This window comes from Chiloscyllium punctatum, chromosome 8, assembly GCF_047496795.1.
Source record: "Chiloscyllium punctatum isolate Juve2018m chromosome 8, sChiPun1.3, whole genome shotgun sequence".
NCBI classification, from domain to species: domain Eukaryota; kingdom Metazoa; phylum Chordata; class Chondrichthyes; order Orectolobiformes; family Hemiscylliidae; genus Chiloscyllium; species Chiloscyllium punctatum.
The window spans coordinates 23,662,508-23,678,539 of record NC_092746.1 but is presented as its reverse complement, the minus strand read 5'-3'; the positions used below and the strand labels follow the sequence as shown (position 1 = coordinate 23,678,539).

General features: G+C 41.2%; 1 protein-coding gene across 6 annotated transcripts in view; it reads left to right on the top strand.

Annotated features, from left to right (window-relative positions):
* LOC140480409 (retinoic acid receptor beta) overlaps positions 1–16,032 on the top strand; it is a 435,848-nt gene that overhangs the window by 296,080 nt on the left and 123,736 nt on the right. For all 6 annotated transcript variants that reach the window (XM_072575246.1, XM_072575247.1, XM_072575244.1 and 3 more), the window contains one exon: positions 9,913–10,054. In XM_072575246.1, coding sequence (XP_072431347.1) covers positions 9,913–10,054 — 142 coding nt within the window. The remainder of the gene's footprint in view (positions 1–9,912; positions 10,055–16,032) is intronic.

Sequence of the window (16,032 nt, the reverse complement as noted above, 5' to 3'; positions counted from 1 at the left end):
CAGTGGTACATTATACAGATGCTAGTTATTTCACATTCTAGGAGACAGTGAGGACTGCAGATGCTGGAGATCAGAGCTTAAAAATGTGTTGCTGGAAAAGCGCAGCAGGTCAGGCAGCATCAAAGGAGAAGGAGAATCGATGTTTCAGGCTTAAGCCCTTCTTCAGGAATAAAGCTTCTGGTGGAATTCTTCTTGAGCAGTTTTTTGGATTTTAAATTGTAGTTGTTAACTGTTGTATTTTCTATACTGTTTTAATTTGTTTTAATGCAGTGTTGCTTCAGACAACATATATCAATTGACTGATAATACATTTAGGAGGTATTTCCATGAAGATAATGCACATTGACCAATGTGGCACTAACTAATTTGTCTACATTTGTGTGTTCAAATAGTATAATTTTTTTCTTATAAACAGTAATTGGCCAATTTATTCAGAATTTCAAAAAACTGGACCTGAGAAATTACTTTTGGCAATATCAGCAGGCAAATCCTTACTGCATCGATATGATAGCTCTCTGTCCATAATGTTAAGGAATGAGATAAGCCATTTAAAATAAACAAGTTAATGTCTCAATTAAAGTAGCAGAAAGGGGATGATCATCCAAGTATACTGTATGTGTGTCCGCTTGTATTGCCAGCAGTAATTTATGAGAAGATATCTAACTTGTCAGAAATGGGTGGTTCAGTTTACGTAATTGATAAGGATCAAGTCTTAATTTGAGTCTCAAGCCCATCTGAGACATGATGCTTCTTGTGTTTTTTGATGTTTTTCCCCTGGTGCTTGTTGGATCCATCATAATCTTCTCCTACTAAACACGTCTCAATTATAAATGGGCTGTACAGACACTGAAGAGTATTCCAATTGAAAATTTGATGTTCGTTGGCTCCTGACTTCACTCTTCAGTGAAGTTAAAATCTTTCTGCAGATCTTACAGTTTGAGGATTCAATAGCCAAGAATTTGATGTTGGGCTTGTTTGTCACAAATTATTCATGAGTAACTATTTTCTTCATAGAACAGCTTGAATGTAGACTATTTCATGGAGTCATAGAATCCCAACTCTGCAGATAGAGGCCACTTGGCCCATCGAGTCTGCACTGACCCTCCAAAGAGCACCCCACCAAAACCTACTGATCCACCCCACGCTATTCCCATGACTCTGCATTTATCATGGCTAATTCATGTAGCCTACACATCCCTAGACACTGCAGGACAATTTAGCATGGCTAATTCACCTGACTTGCACATCACTGGACTTTGGCTGAACCTCCTTTTGACTTTCCCATGGTGGTTTCCCCAGACAGCTTCAGCAAGGACCAGGAATTTAGACTTTCTCAGCTCTCATCCCAAGTCTACAGCTTCAAGGAACTTTGTTCCATAAACTAGGAAGTGCATCAGGAAAACTGGCTGAGACCCTTCTTGCCTTTGTACAAATAAGCTGTGATTTGAAAATAACCTTGCAAATAATGCATCATATTTTTAATCAAATAGTCACCAGCTTTGAAAGACTTCAACCTTCAGGGAAAACTTTGGAACCATGGCCTTGGCATGTGAAGCCATTGTAATAATGCTGCCGATTGGTTCAAAACCAATTAGATTCCAAGTTAAAATTGGTAACAACTCTCGACACTTAAGCAATTACATTGAAGATATAGTACTGTAATTTAAACACTTAGTTTTAGATTACTTAGTTTTAGATTACTTACAGTGTGGAAACAGGCCTTTTGGCCCAACAAGTCCACACCGCCCCGCCGAAGCGCAACCCACCCATACCCCTACATATACCCCTTACCTAACACTACGGGCAATTTAGCATGGCCAATTCACCTGACCTGCACATCTTTGGACTGTGGGAGGAATTCTGTTACAATAAAATAAGTTGGTGCAAAAATACATTAAAGAGTAATTTTGGTGTATATTGGAAATTTAGTCATAAACTCTTGCATGATTTTTCATTTGACTGAATGGAGTGTAATGAGAGGATTGCATGTAATGCTCACCTGAATGTTTAATGCGTGTGACTAGTGGGCATGGCTCCCTGCCAGAAGCACAGAAGTACTCCTTATATATCCCCAAACTTCAAAGAAAAATGGAAGCTGAAATAAGGAATGTGTTTCAGTGCTGCATTGTAGCAAAGGTTGACAACCCTTTTAATAAAAGCAACTGCCCCTTTGGATCAAGCCTGTTTTAAATTTGAAATCCTCTGACTTTTTAATGATTGGCACATTAAAGAGTGAGCCTCATTATGAGTTCCTTTTAATGGTAATCATTTACAAAGAATTATTTTATAATTAGCCATCCTTGTGTTTTTTTACTTGAAATATTTATTACTGTGTCCATTTGATGATAACCTTACTGAGAGACCAGTGTTTAAGAATCTACTGGTCTGAGCAAGCTGAGTTAACATTAATAACTATATGCTTCAACCTAGGATACTGCAGTGATTTTATAATTGCAATTTGTGTGCTGATTCATCTTCCATATCATGTCTGACTCATGGTTACAACATAGAAGTGGCTGTTTGGCCTCATGTCTGTGGCAAGAACTTAGACACTCCCACTTGCCCACCCTTTCACCGCAATTTTGTTTTTCTGTTTGAAAGTGACAATCAAATTTGCCTCCACTGTCTCCTCAGTCAGTACATTCTGAATCCTAACCATATTCTATATAAATAACACTTTCCCCTATGGTGTCATTGTACCTGAAATGGATAGCCTCTGGTTCCTGTCCCATCTTTCAACAGAAATACTTACTGTCTATCTGCTCTGTCTAAACTCATTGACCTAAATTTCACTGTAATCATTACTGAGGTGAACTGGAAATCAAATTTGGGTAGAGTTTATAATTGGTCAGCAATCATTTAGTTGGCATACTGTTCATGCAGGGAAGGTATAAAGTCTGTCTTGGAACTCTTCATTACAACACGATGGGCGGCAAAGTGGTTTGCACTGCTGCCTCACAGTGCCAGAGATCTGGGTTCAATTCCCACCTCAGGCAACTATCTGTGTGGACTTTGCCTGCAGTGTTAGGTGAAGGGGTAAACGTAGGGGAGTGGGTTGCTCTTCGGAGGGTCAATGTGGACTTGTTGGACTGAGGTGCCTGTTTCTACACTGTAAGTAATCTAATCGAAACAAGAAAACCAATGGTATTTCAAATTCTGTGCAACTATTATATATAATCATCTTCAAATGATGTTATATATGTTTTTTTAATTCTGGGACAGAATGGAATTCTGTTAGTGGGTATAGTGTTCCTCAAACAGAGGTGACTTTAGGGTAGTGTGTTTTTCAGCAGAGGAGGGGAACATCTGGAAAAATCACAGTGCTTTTATCATGACATTATGCACAAAGGACTCAAGTGATATTTATGTGACGCAACGATAAGTTTCAACATAAACAACTTCACCAATTACAACCCAATGCAAACAGAGCTTGCCAAAAAATTGTCTTTAAAGTTATGGTCTCACATTTTAAAGAATAATTTGTACACTTACAGTGTGGGCTTCTGACTAGCTGTAGAGTTGGTCACTCCTGAGCACTGAATGACCCTAACATAACAGTAACTAGCATTCTTTTGAAGAGTTAATATTACACAAGGTATACTGTAAGCTATTCTGTGTTTAAATAATGCAACCGGTAAATTGCCTACTTAATACCTTTTGTACTCAAGATTCCACATATCATGTTCCACTTTCTTCACTGAAGATAAGATTTCATGACAATTAAGAATTAAAAGTGAGCTGCCTACTTTTGTCAGCACTGAAAGTACTTTGAGCGCACACACACATTCTCACACTCTCTCTCAAACACACACACTCTCATGCACTCTCACACACACACACACACACTCTCTCTCACACACATTCACACTCACACACACATTCTCACACACACACACTCACATACACACACATCACACTCATACTTTCTCTCACTCATATTCACACACTTTCTCTCACACACACATACTCTCTCACACACACACATTCTCACTCATACACACATATACACACACTCATTAACACACACTCACTCACACACACATATGCACATACACTCATTAACACACACACACACTCTCACTCACACAAATACACACATACTCACACTCACTCACACACACACAGACATACACACAGACACGCACACACACACACATAGCCTCTGGCACTGATGGTCCCTGAGTTGGCTGACAGGAAACTGGCAACATTGAAGCTGGAGGGATTGCTACATGTTGACAGGCAGTTCTACCACCTGCAAGCTCCTAGCAGCCCTGAGGAATTGGCCCCAGTTGGGATCTTAATTTTGAAAAATTTGCTGCCTTCCTGTGTTTAGCCGACAGTGTTCCAATATCCCATCCCAGTACTGGGGAACCTCCTACAGGACTGGGACTGCATGGGTAGCCATGTCGATGCAACTTCCCATAACTTTCCCAGATCCACTGTTTCCTTCAAAAGGTAAAGGCTCATATTGGCTTCATTCAGTGCCTGCTAACTGAGAGAACCCTCCTGAACCTAGTTCGGGTTCAGTGTGGCAAATTCACGTAGGGAGAAGGCCAGCAAATAAAAAGCAAGTCACAGCTTCATTTCATACAAAGGCATTGCCCTTGAATAAAGTTTATCGTTGGAGATAAATTCACGTTGGTCAAGAGAGTTCATATTTGAGCAATGGTCTCATTTCTGCTATTGCGAAAGATTCAACAGGGTTGGAGCTTTTAGGTTTTCTATGTAAGAGAGGATTTATAAGGGGCTTAATAGAGGTTATTAAAATATTAACGGTTTAGAGAGGTTGGTGTTTTTATTTATGGACAAATCAATACAAAATGGATATGAATAAATCCAGTAAGGAGTAATTAATCAGAATGGAGAGAGTGTGGAACCCCCAAACCATATGGAGGTGGCTGAGGCAAAAAGCTTCAGTACTTTCGTAAGGGAACTAGGCAAAATGATGAGAGAAAAGGTAGGAGAACGTTATGTTGCAGGATTGAGATGAGGTTGATGGAATGGGAGGATACCCCTGAGGAATATAATCACCAACACAGATTAGCTATGCCAAGTAACCTGTTTCTGCACGAAAGGTACAATGAAATTAATAAGTTATTCACAATACAGGCGCACTAACCAGCAGGAATGTAAAATTATGGATTGATATTACATGTTTTGGAAGGCACTGGAACATGAGAGTTAATTCAGCGAAAGTAGGAAGTTGGCCTGAGAGGAGAGCAGACTAGTGGTTATGCATTAGTTGCTCATTATTTTCCCAGCCCAGCGTTTGGTGCCATTATTTTCAGTTGAACTGAATCTGAGGCAGTACAGGAAACAGATTAATGAGATTCCACTCATTATGCATACCTATCCAAGAATATCTCCTACTGCAAGTATTGATGGATGAAACATTCTTGTTCAAGATGCTGCGCAATGAACTGGCCAAATAATATTGCCCATGTGCATTCGAAATCGATCCTTGCACCACATAAAATCGGCCAAGTCATTTGTCATAGCAACTGCTGCCATTTTCTTTCCTTCAGAAGTACAACATTAAAGAGGTTGCAGTTTTATTGGTTGATGTTTCTGCTCTTATGGAAGTAAGTGGTCAGGGAGATGACTGTAGTGGTAATGTTACTGGATGTGTAATCCTAAGGGCCAGATTAATCCTCTGGCGATTTGAGTTCAAATCTGACCCTTGGAGCTGGTGGAGTTTAAATTCAGTTAATTAACATGTGGAAATGAAAGCTAATCTCGGTAATGGTAACCAGGAAACTATCACTCACTGTTGTTAGAAACCCATCTGGCTAACTAACGTCCTTCAGGAAAGAAAATCAGCCATCTTTACTTGGTGTGGCCAGCATGTGTTTCCAGACCGTGGGGCTGACTCTGAGCTCTCAGCTCAGGTACATCAGCGATTGGCAATAAATGCCCACGTCCAATGAAAAGAATAAATCGGTGAAATTTCCATTTGCAGCCACTGATAATGTTTAGCTCAGCTCAGTGTGTGATAAGCTGTTGCTTGATTTTCTAAGTTGGCTGTAATTTCTTGTTCAGATGGAATCTGAACTTGGTTTAACAATGTTGAAACATTGCACATTGCTTGGAGGCACTGTGTACTGCAAAGGCTAGGTGTTCTGACAGTATTCCTGCAAGAGTGCTGGAGATCTGTGCTCCAGAACTTGCTGCTTCCTTACCCAAGCTGTTCTAGTACAGTTACAATATTTGCATCTACCCGATAATGTGGAAAATTGCTCAGGTATATCCTGCTCTTAAAAAACCAGAACAAATCCAACCTGACCAATTATCGCCCTGTCAGTCTACAATCAGTAAAGTGATGGAAGGTGTTATCAGTTGTGATATCACACAGCACTTGCTCATGAAACCATAAGATATAGGAGCAGAATTGAGTCTTCTGACTTTTGGTCATGGCTGAAGTGTTTTCAATGCATTCTCCTGCCTGTTCCTTGTAATCTTTGATCTCCTTTAGTAATTGAGAACTTATCCAGTTCTGTCTTGAAGATACTCAATGACTTGACCTCCACAGCCTTCTGTGACAAGGTGTTCCACAGATTCACCACTCTCTGGCTGCAAATTCCTCCTCATCTCAGTTCTAAAGGGTTGTCCCGGCTGTATTCCTGACGAAGGGCTTTTGCCCGAAACGTCGATTTTGCTGCAGCTCGGATGCTGCCTGAACTGCTGTGCTTTTCCAGCACCACTCTAATCCAGAATCTGGTTTCCAGCATCTGCAGTCATTGTTTTTACCCTTCACTCTGACGCTGTGCCCTCAGGCACTAATCTCACCTACTAGTGGAAACATCTTCCTCACATTCATTTATCCAGGCCTCTCAATATTCTGTAAGTTTCAATCAGATCCCCCCCTCATCCTTCTTAACTTCATCAAGTACAGACCAAGATTTCTCAGCTGCACCTCATACGACAAGCCCTTCATCCCCAGGATCATTCTTGTAAACCTCCTCTGGACCCCGTCCAAGGCCAGCACATCCTTGCTTAGGATACAGAGTCCTAAACTGCTCACGATATTGCAAATGTGGTCTGAACAAAGCCTAATGCACCCTGAGCAGCACACCTCTGCTCTCATATTCTTGCCCTCTCAAAATGAATGAATCCCAAGTCTCTTTGTGCTTCAGATTCCAGAAGCCTTTCTCCATGTCAAAAATAGTCCACGCCTCTATTCTTCCTCCCCAAGTGCATAGCCTCACACTTTCCCACATTGTATTCCATCTGCCACCTCTTTACCCACTTTCTGAGCCTCTCCAAGTTCTTCTGCATCCTCCCACTTCATCCACACTACCTGTTCCTCTTCCTGCCTTTGGGTTATCTGTAAACTTAGCAAAAATGCCCTCAGTTACTTTGTCCAGATGGTTAATATACAATGTGAATAGTTGCAGCCCCAACACAGACCCTGGTGGAATTCCATTAGTCACAGGCTGTGATCCTGAAAAAGACCCATTTATTCTTACTTGCTGCCTTCTGCCAGTCAGCCAATCCTCTACCAATGCCAATACCTTTGCCCTAACACCATGGACTGTTACCTTACTTAGCAGCCTCGTGTGTCACGCCCTGTCAGAAACCTTCTGGAAATCCAAATGGATCACATCCACTATCTCACCTTTGTGTAACTTGCTCATTACCTCCTCAAAGAATTCTAACAGATTTGTCAGGCATGACCTCTCCTTGGTGAGGCCATGCTGAGTCAGCCATATTTTACCATGCCCTTCCAAGTACTCTGCAATCTCATCCTTACTAATGGACTCTAACATCTTACCAACGACTGAGATCAGACTTATTAGCCTATAGTTTCTTAACTTCTGCCTCCCTTGCTTCTTAACATCACTGAATGTCAAGGTGGTTAGATTATCTCTTATTGGAGGTAGTCATTGCTTATCATTTGTACATTAGCCATTTTCCAGTCCTCTGGGACCCTCTCCGACTCCAGTGATTCCTGAAAGATCATCACCAATGCCTCAATAATGTCCTCAGCTATCTCCTCAGAGCTCTAAAATGTAATCCACCTGTTCTATGTAATTTATCCACCTTCAGACCAGCTCAGCAACAATCTGCTCACTGTTGCCCAGTTTGGGTTCCATCTAGCAAAACTGGCATTTATAGGAGTGAGGTATCAACTGTTTGGACATAGCTAGTTATTGGAGGTCAGTCATCTCAGCTCCAGAACATCTCTGCAGGAGTTCCTCGGTGTAATGTCCTTGGGCCAACCATCTCCAGTTGCTTCATCGTTGGCCTTCCCTCCATCATAGTGTTAGAAGTGGGGATGCTCACCGATGATTACATCATTCACGTTTCCTTAGATACTGAAGCAGTCTATATCCAAATGCAGCAAGACCTGGACAATATTCAGGCTTGGACTAAAAAGTGGCAATTAACTGTGCAAATTCTGGGCAATGACTACCTCCAATTAGAGATAATCTAACCACCAGAACTTGACATTCAGTGGTGTTACCATCATTTGATTGGCACATCCATAACTATTCATTCCCTCCACTCAGTAGCAGTAGTGTGTACTATCTACAAGACGCATTGCAGAAGGTTTCCAAAGATCCTTGGAAGGCACCTTCCAAACCCACAACCACTTCCACCTAAAAGGACAAAGACAGCAGATACATGGGAGCACTACCACCATCAAGTTCCTCTCCAAGCGACTCGCCATCTTGACTTAGAAATATATCATCGTTCCTTACCAACCATTGATGGTTCAATATCCTGGGATTCCCTCCATAAGGACATTGTGGGTCTACCTACGCCATATGGACTGCAGTGGTTCAAAAAGCAGCTCACCATCAGCTCCTCAAGGACAACTAGAGACAGACAATAAATGCTGGTCAGCCAGTGACACCCACCCAGGTCCTATGGGTGAATTAAGACAAGGATAAAGATTTTTTTTAAACTAACTTCCTTGACACCAAACGAGGGAGAAAAATCTTTCATTCATGACACTATGACCAGAAGATTGAAATCCATCCAATGCCATATTGCACTGTGCGAACCTGAACTAGCTTTCTCGATTCTTGAACAGCCCAGCCACTGGTTCTTAAAGGGACTGTTAAAAAGTATGAAATATCAGTGAAGTGAATATTTTTTCATGTACCCTGGAGAAGCCAGATATACTTTGGCATCCTCACTGAAGCAAGGATTTGCTGGCTTTTGGGTGCATTACAACAGAGGTACACTTGGCTGTTTCGTGAAATGAGGAGAATGTCCTTCCAGAGAGAAAAAAAATGAGCAGCCTCCCCCTCTAACCCCACAAAATACTCATCAAATCTGGGAGCATCCATGGAGGAAAACTAAGTTGAATTAAACTTACAGTTTTGTCATCTTTTAACAGAACATTAATACCAGTGCCAGAAGGGCAGATTCTGAAGCTTGGCAAAAGTGAGGACTGCAGATGCTGGAAACCAGAGTTTAGATCAGAGTGGTGCTGGAAACGCACAGCAGGTCAGGCAGCATCCGAGGAGCAGGAAAATCGGCATTTCTGGCAAAAGCCCTTCATCAGGAATAGAGGCAGGAAGCCTCCAGGGTAGAGAGATCACTTTCAGAGACATGATACCACCTGCTCCAACTACAATCCACCCCATTCTGAGGTGCAGGTTAGTTTTTAGTCCGGGTCCGTTTGAACTCATCCTGTCCTCTCATGAGGGCAGAAGTGGCTACTGCAGATGCTGAAGATTCTGAAGCTTATCCAGTTTTCCCTCTGCCCTACTGTTGCAGACTGTGCAATTTTAGGATACTTCCATTTGAATTAATGAGATGAAAGAGAATTAATTTTCAGTTGGGTGGTGCATGTCTGAAAATGTGACTCCTATTCACTCAGATATTGTATTGTGGTTTAAGAAGGTATGTGCTGCAGCATTCTGGGGGAAACTCTTTCATCTCTATTTTGTTGTCTTCCAGGGTTTCTTTCGGAGAAGCATCCAGAAAAATATGGTGTATACATGTCACCGAGAAAAAAGCTGTGTCATCAACAAGGTTACCAGGAATCGTTGCCAATACTGCCGTTTGCAGAAGTGCTTTGAAGTGGGCATGTCTAAAGAGTGTAAGTCCACTTTCTGGTCTTTATCTTTTTCCATTTTGTGCAAAGTTCAGTTTAGCTTTCATTAAATCCAATGGTAACAGAGAATGCTGGAGAAAATTAAAATTGTGAGGCCACAATATGGATTCACTGACTCATTCTGACTCATTTTCAGAATATCTTCATCACTGCAGTGCTTCAAAGTGCCGCAATTACTTTAGCTGCGGAATTTGGCCTCTTGCTGTCTGACATTTTGGCCCTTAAAGTGCTGTTTTACTTTTAAACTGTTGTCCAGTGCACTCACACACACATCTGTTGGAACAGCGCTGAACACCATGAGGCTGTAAAAGTGCAGACACGGAATGTCCATCAGGGAACGAACAGTCTCTGTTAAAACTTCACGAACCAAGACTTATGTTCAACAGTTGAAAATATCTTTGAGCCCATTCTCTGCCATGTGGGTCCATTCTTGTGTATTCCCGAGGACAGAATCACTTTCAGAGACATAATACCACCTGCTCCAACTACAATCCACCCCATTCTGAGGTGCAGGTTAGTTTTTAGTCCGGGTCCGTTTGAACTCATCCTATCCTCTCATGAGGCAGAAGTGGCTCCTGCAGATGCTGGAGATTAGAGTCAAGATTAGAGTGGTGCTGGAAAAGCACAGTAGGTCAGGCAGCATCTGAAGAGCAGGGAAATTGACTTTTCAAGCCTTCTTGATGAAGGGCTTTTGCCCGAAACATTGATTTTTCTGCTCCTCGAATGCTGCCTTTCCTGCTGTGCTTTTCCAGCACCACTCTAATCTTAACACTATCCTCTCCTGACTTGAGCCCCCTGTATGGTTGTGCAGCCAGTGAACAATGGTTAGTGCTGGCTGCCTGCTGTCAATATTTAAATTAGTGGGCAGAACAAAGTTAGTGTTCTGCTTGCATTGGAAGCAATGGGCTCAGGATAATCTTGAATTGCAATCCCTACCCCGAATATTGAGCCATATCTCATTTGCAGTCATCATCTCCCTGAGTAATTCTCTTTCATCTTAGAGTCGTTCTGTGAAGTCTGTGCCCTGAATTTCTTCATGTTATTTGCATGCTGTTTTTCAAGCATATTCAGTTTCACTGGGGCGAGTGGTTTTGAAATAAGCCTTGTTGCTCAACTGAACCTGGTCAGCTTTTCAGCGTTTTAGAACTTTCAGAATTATCGTGTGAGTAGAAGAATACTGGGCATTGAAAATAAGTCAACCGGCCGATCTTTCTGCAAATGCCCTACTCAGTAAAGTAAGAAATGAAATCAGTGCCATGCCTGGGTTGTATAATGTGAGGTAACAATCATAATTGCAATCTACTTTGTTCCTCTAGCTTTGAAACATTTCAAGAGTCATTTCTCAAAGACTTGGGAAAAACAATCATTGCGCACGAGTGGCTGGTTTTACAAGAGTTGACCAAGCCCTCAATAAAAGACGTGGGCTTTAAAGAGGACCTTTGTGAATCAGAGAGGAACAGTGTTTCGAAATGGGGCTGTTAGACACTGGGTCCTAATTGCTTGAAGAAATAATTGCTCCCAGTGAGACAAAAGGTAGAGCTAATGTATGAAATACACAGATGAGAGGAATTCAGATTTCTAGGATGCAAGATGTTGGGAGACTTGTGTGAAAGCCTAGGAAAGTTTATACACAACGGTGAGAATTTTAAATTTGAGGTGTTAAGAGATGAAAACCAGTGGAGCTCTGTGATGAGAGCAACTGGTGAGTGAGCCAGGCTTCGGGCAGGTTAAGACATGATCGCAGAATTTCAGATGAGCTGACTTGCTTCGGAGGGCGGAGGATTGCCTTGAATTCCAGGATTGCATTGGATAATTAAGTCCGGAGTTGAAGACGTGAATGAAAGCAGGTTAACTGAGATAGAAGTGAAGCTTGGTGGTAGTAGAGGCAAAAGTAGGCTAGGTTTGTGAAGCGAAAGAATATTCATTGAAAACTCGGTTCTGGATTGGACCGAATCCCTAGATTGTGAATAGTCTGGTTCAGTTTGAGATTGGAAAGGGGGAGGAAGTTGGTGGTGAGTGAATGCAGTTTATGGCAGCAACTAAAGATATTTCGGACTCTCAGACTCCCATGACATCAATATTACAATTCGCCTCAGTGCTGTTTTGCGTTTTCTTCACTCGTTTCTATCCATTGTTGTCAGAAGTGAAAGTGCCTTATTGTGGGTACTGATAGGAAAGAATCACTGACACTGACAGAATAAGGGAATTGAATTAACATTAAATCATTTCCAAATGGTGCTTCACCATCATCCATGGTTGTCAGTTCAAGTTCTATAGAATGTCCAGCTCAACAAACCTTTCAAACCAGCACTCCCATCAATGTCATCAGTTTTCAGCAATAGTCTGTTGAAATGGACAGAACAAAAGCCAGCCGAAATTCATCAAGGCTCTTTAGACAGTCTCCTCCAAACCATCTAGCAAGGCAAGGGCAGCAGACACTTGGGAACACTGTCCGTCTGAACACTCACCGTCCTGACTTGGAAATATACCACCTTGCCTTCAGTGTTACTGAGTCTAAATCCTGGGATTCCCTCCCTAAAGGGATTATGGTTTACCTCCAACAAATGGACTTGAGCAGTTCTAAGTAGAGAGCTCTCCATTATCTTCTCAAGGTCACTCGATGAGGCAATAAAGGCTGGTACAGCCAGCCATGCTCACGTGCCCTCTATAAATAAAATAAAAGGTCTCAGGTAACCTTTTCTTTTAATTTTAAAATTTATTACTATTAGTACATACACCTAAAAATTGCAGCAGTTTTCCTAATTCACCACTGTAATGTCAATGAAAGATTTGTAACGCTTCGAAGAACTATGTAAATGAATGATCATTGGGAACTTCAACCAACCTTGGCTGAAAAATAGCAAATAATCAGGAGAATACCCAAGTAAAATTCAATGCTGATTCTTTTTAAGCTAATAAAATGAGATGCACCTCACCTTCATGTTACACTGAAATGGTGCAGTATTATAAAAATTGATGTAGAACTTATTAATTAATTAGTTTCTTTGCAGCCCCTCTATGATACAATATGCATTAATATGCAAAATAGATATATTTAAGTTTATAGTACGCATTACAAGATTGACACCTCAGTTTTCAGAAATTAAAATAGAAAATTAATCCACTCACATGGAATTTACTAAACTGTAATCAACATAATTATTATTCCCAAATTAGTGTTTTACCATCGTTACTGGAATACAGGACAGTTTGAGCATATTGCTTAATGTTTCTGTCAAATTGCATGAAAATATAAAGAAAAGGCAGACAGGGGAAGAGAATGAAAGAAAAAGATCAGAAAAGAAACATTTGGTAGAGAAATTCATTAAAGGGGACAAAAGAGTAAGGAAGCAAAAATGTTGAAACCACAACAGCAAAGCAAAAATGTTCACACTTTGAAACTATTAATCTTTTAAACATTATACACAGTGCCACAGTTATTCATACATTATGCATCATAGATGTTTGATAAGTTACAAAGTTGGTGTGCAGACTTGAAGTTTATTGATTTTGTTTTAAAAATATTTTCGTAAGTTTGTTTTTCAAACATTTTATTTATTTTGTCATCCAGTTTCTTCAAAAGCTGGCCATTAACTATGTTGTAAATATTTTATGTGTGTACTCTTAATATTTTATTTCAAATGTAATGAAAAGTCCATTAAACATTTATAAAGCTGTTCTACTGAAACCTGGTACAAGAAGTTACATAATCCCTGGAGTATGCCTTTCAAAGCACATACATGCTTCTGCTCATGTAACACCAAGCAACTGATTTTCTGGAAGGTTTCTAAATACTGAGCATTGTGAAACTTAGAGAAAGGCGTGTAATTGTACAGCATTTCCTAATTAATTTTCTCAAAAGTGAATACTGTGCAGGGATCTTTCAATGCTTGAGGTAAAATATAGGCTCAGAGTTCAGTCTGAGGGTGGAGAATAATTTTTAAATCTATTGTATCAAGATAAGGTTGAAATGGTAATCTTACTTTTTTCACTCGTCTGTACTCAGGCTGAACTCAACCTTTGGTGCCCTAGGGAATATAATCCATAGACATGAAAACCACGGTTTCCACTGTTACAAAATTGTTTCTGTGCATCCAACTACATCACGTTAAATAAAAACGCGGGATGAACATAGAAGGCCGAGCAGCAGTTTGGTGAAAATTTATAATGAATAGTATAATATTTTTTAAACTATTAAATCTGTTGTATTTCCTCAGTCAGTAATGTAATAGAGAACATGTTTGCACTTAAGCTGGTTTGGTCTGTTATGTGACAGCTTTAATGGGGTTATTTAGATATACCATCAATGCAAAGAAAATATAACCGACTTTCTCCCACTGCAAATAAACTGTTGCTAATCTGGATGAGAAAAAACTTTGTTCTCCTATCCATTTCAGACCATCCAGCTTGCAGTTAAATTTTAAATGGCATACAACCTGCAACTGTAATGTGCTTTAATCATCTTTATGACCTGCAATTTTAACTTTGATACTTCAATATGATTTTTTTTTCCCATTGCCGCCTTCAGTTTAAATATACTGTATTTGAATAGGCTTTGTAGCATTGAGTAAAGTCTTCTTCGAAAGATGCATTTGATACGAAGCACTTAGCAGCATCTTATTACCATAAAAGTACCATATAAATGCAAGATGCTGTTGTTGATGGTAGCTCATTTATAAAGTTGCAGATCCCATATTTTTGCTTTCATACAAGCTGAGCAGTTACAAAATGATGAGCATTTTGAGAACCTCCTTGACTTTCATGGCTGAACATCAGCATTGGTTAGACCCATTTTTGCAAAGGACAGATATTTTTCAGATGATCCACTAGGAGAGACCTTCAGATCTTCACAGTGTATTCAGTTTTAACATCATTGCAGGGCTCCATGCCACAACCAAAAGGGGTTTCATTTCCCTCAAGGAGCAGCCTGTGTGTGGCAATGCACTGTGCCAATCGATGCCCAGTATCCTTGCAGTAGTTATGAGACCGTCAGTCTGTAGCACTGCACTGTGCCAATTGTACTTGAACCTCCACGGCAAGTGGCTAATGTGCAATAAGAGACATCAGGTCAATGCCTGGCACCATGTGACACCCAGTATAATCCTTGCATGCACATACCAAAAGCTATTCTTCCACCCCGAATGTGATGGTGCAGTAATTTGAGATGTTGAAACCAGGTTCTCGCTGCCTTGGTCCCTGCAGCACTTGGCACATTTGCTGTAAAATGTCACTGAGGTCTACTGCATGCTATGCATCCTCCCATCAAGAGGGCACAGCTCTCGCCAGCAGAGGGATCAGCTCAGCAGCAGGAACCTGAGAGGGAGATGGAGCAGGAAGCTCAGGAGAAGGCTGAAGAGGTGAGGCAACACCGTTTTCTGCCTGAGCTGTGGGTGAAGAACACATCGGGGAGTGGTTCACCGCTAACCGCAGCCCAATTCTTCCCTCACCACCAGCCCTGTACCTTGACCTCCATCGATTCCTGACCTTGGCAGAATTCACTTGGCCACCATGCCTTACCAAGTGCCAGCTCTGAATTATGTGCAGCACCAGTATCCGAGCTGGTGGCTGGGAATGTGACCTTCAGTAAGATTGTCAAGTCTTCATCCTCCCCCTCTTCCTGTCGCTCCCACTGGTCCAGCTGATGTTTATCAATTTGGAATGAGGAAGGAACCAGGACAAGGCTGTGGAGAAGGGAGGAAAGTAAAGGTGTTATGCTTGTGCTTTCCGCTGCTTGTTAATCAGTACAAGGCGGGGTATGGGTAAGGGGGGGGGTTATGAGAGGCAGGGTTTAACTGAGGAGGCTGTCATCTTCCATGGTCTCTGCTGTTCCTTCACTCCTTTAGCAATGAGCATCTTCCTCATCGTAGGGACCATCCCCTTTATGGGTGTGAGGTCATACAGATATTCCTGCCCTTTCTGGTCAGTCTCCACTGCCTCTGGTTATATGTCACTTTGTCCTGCAA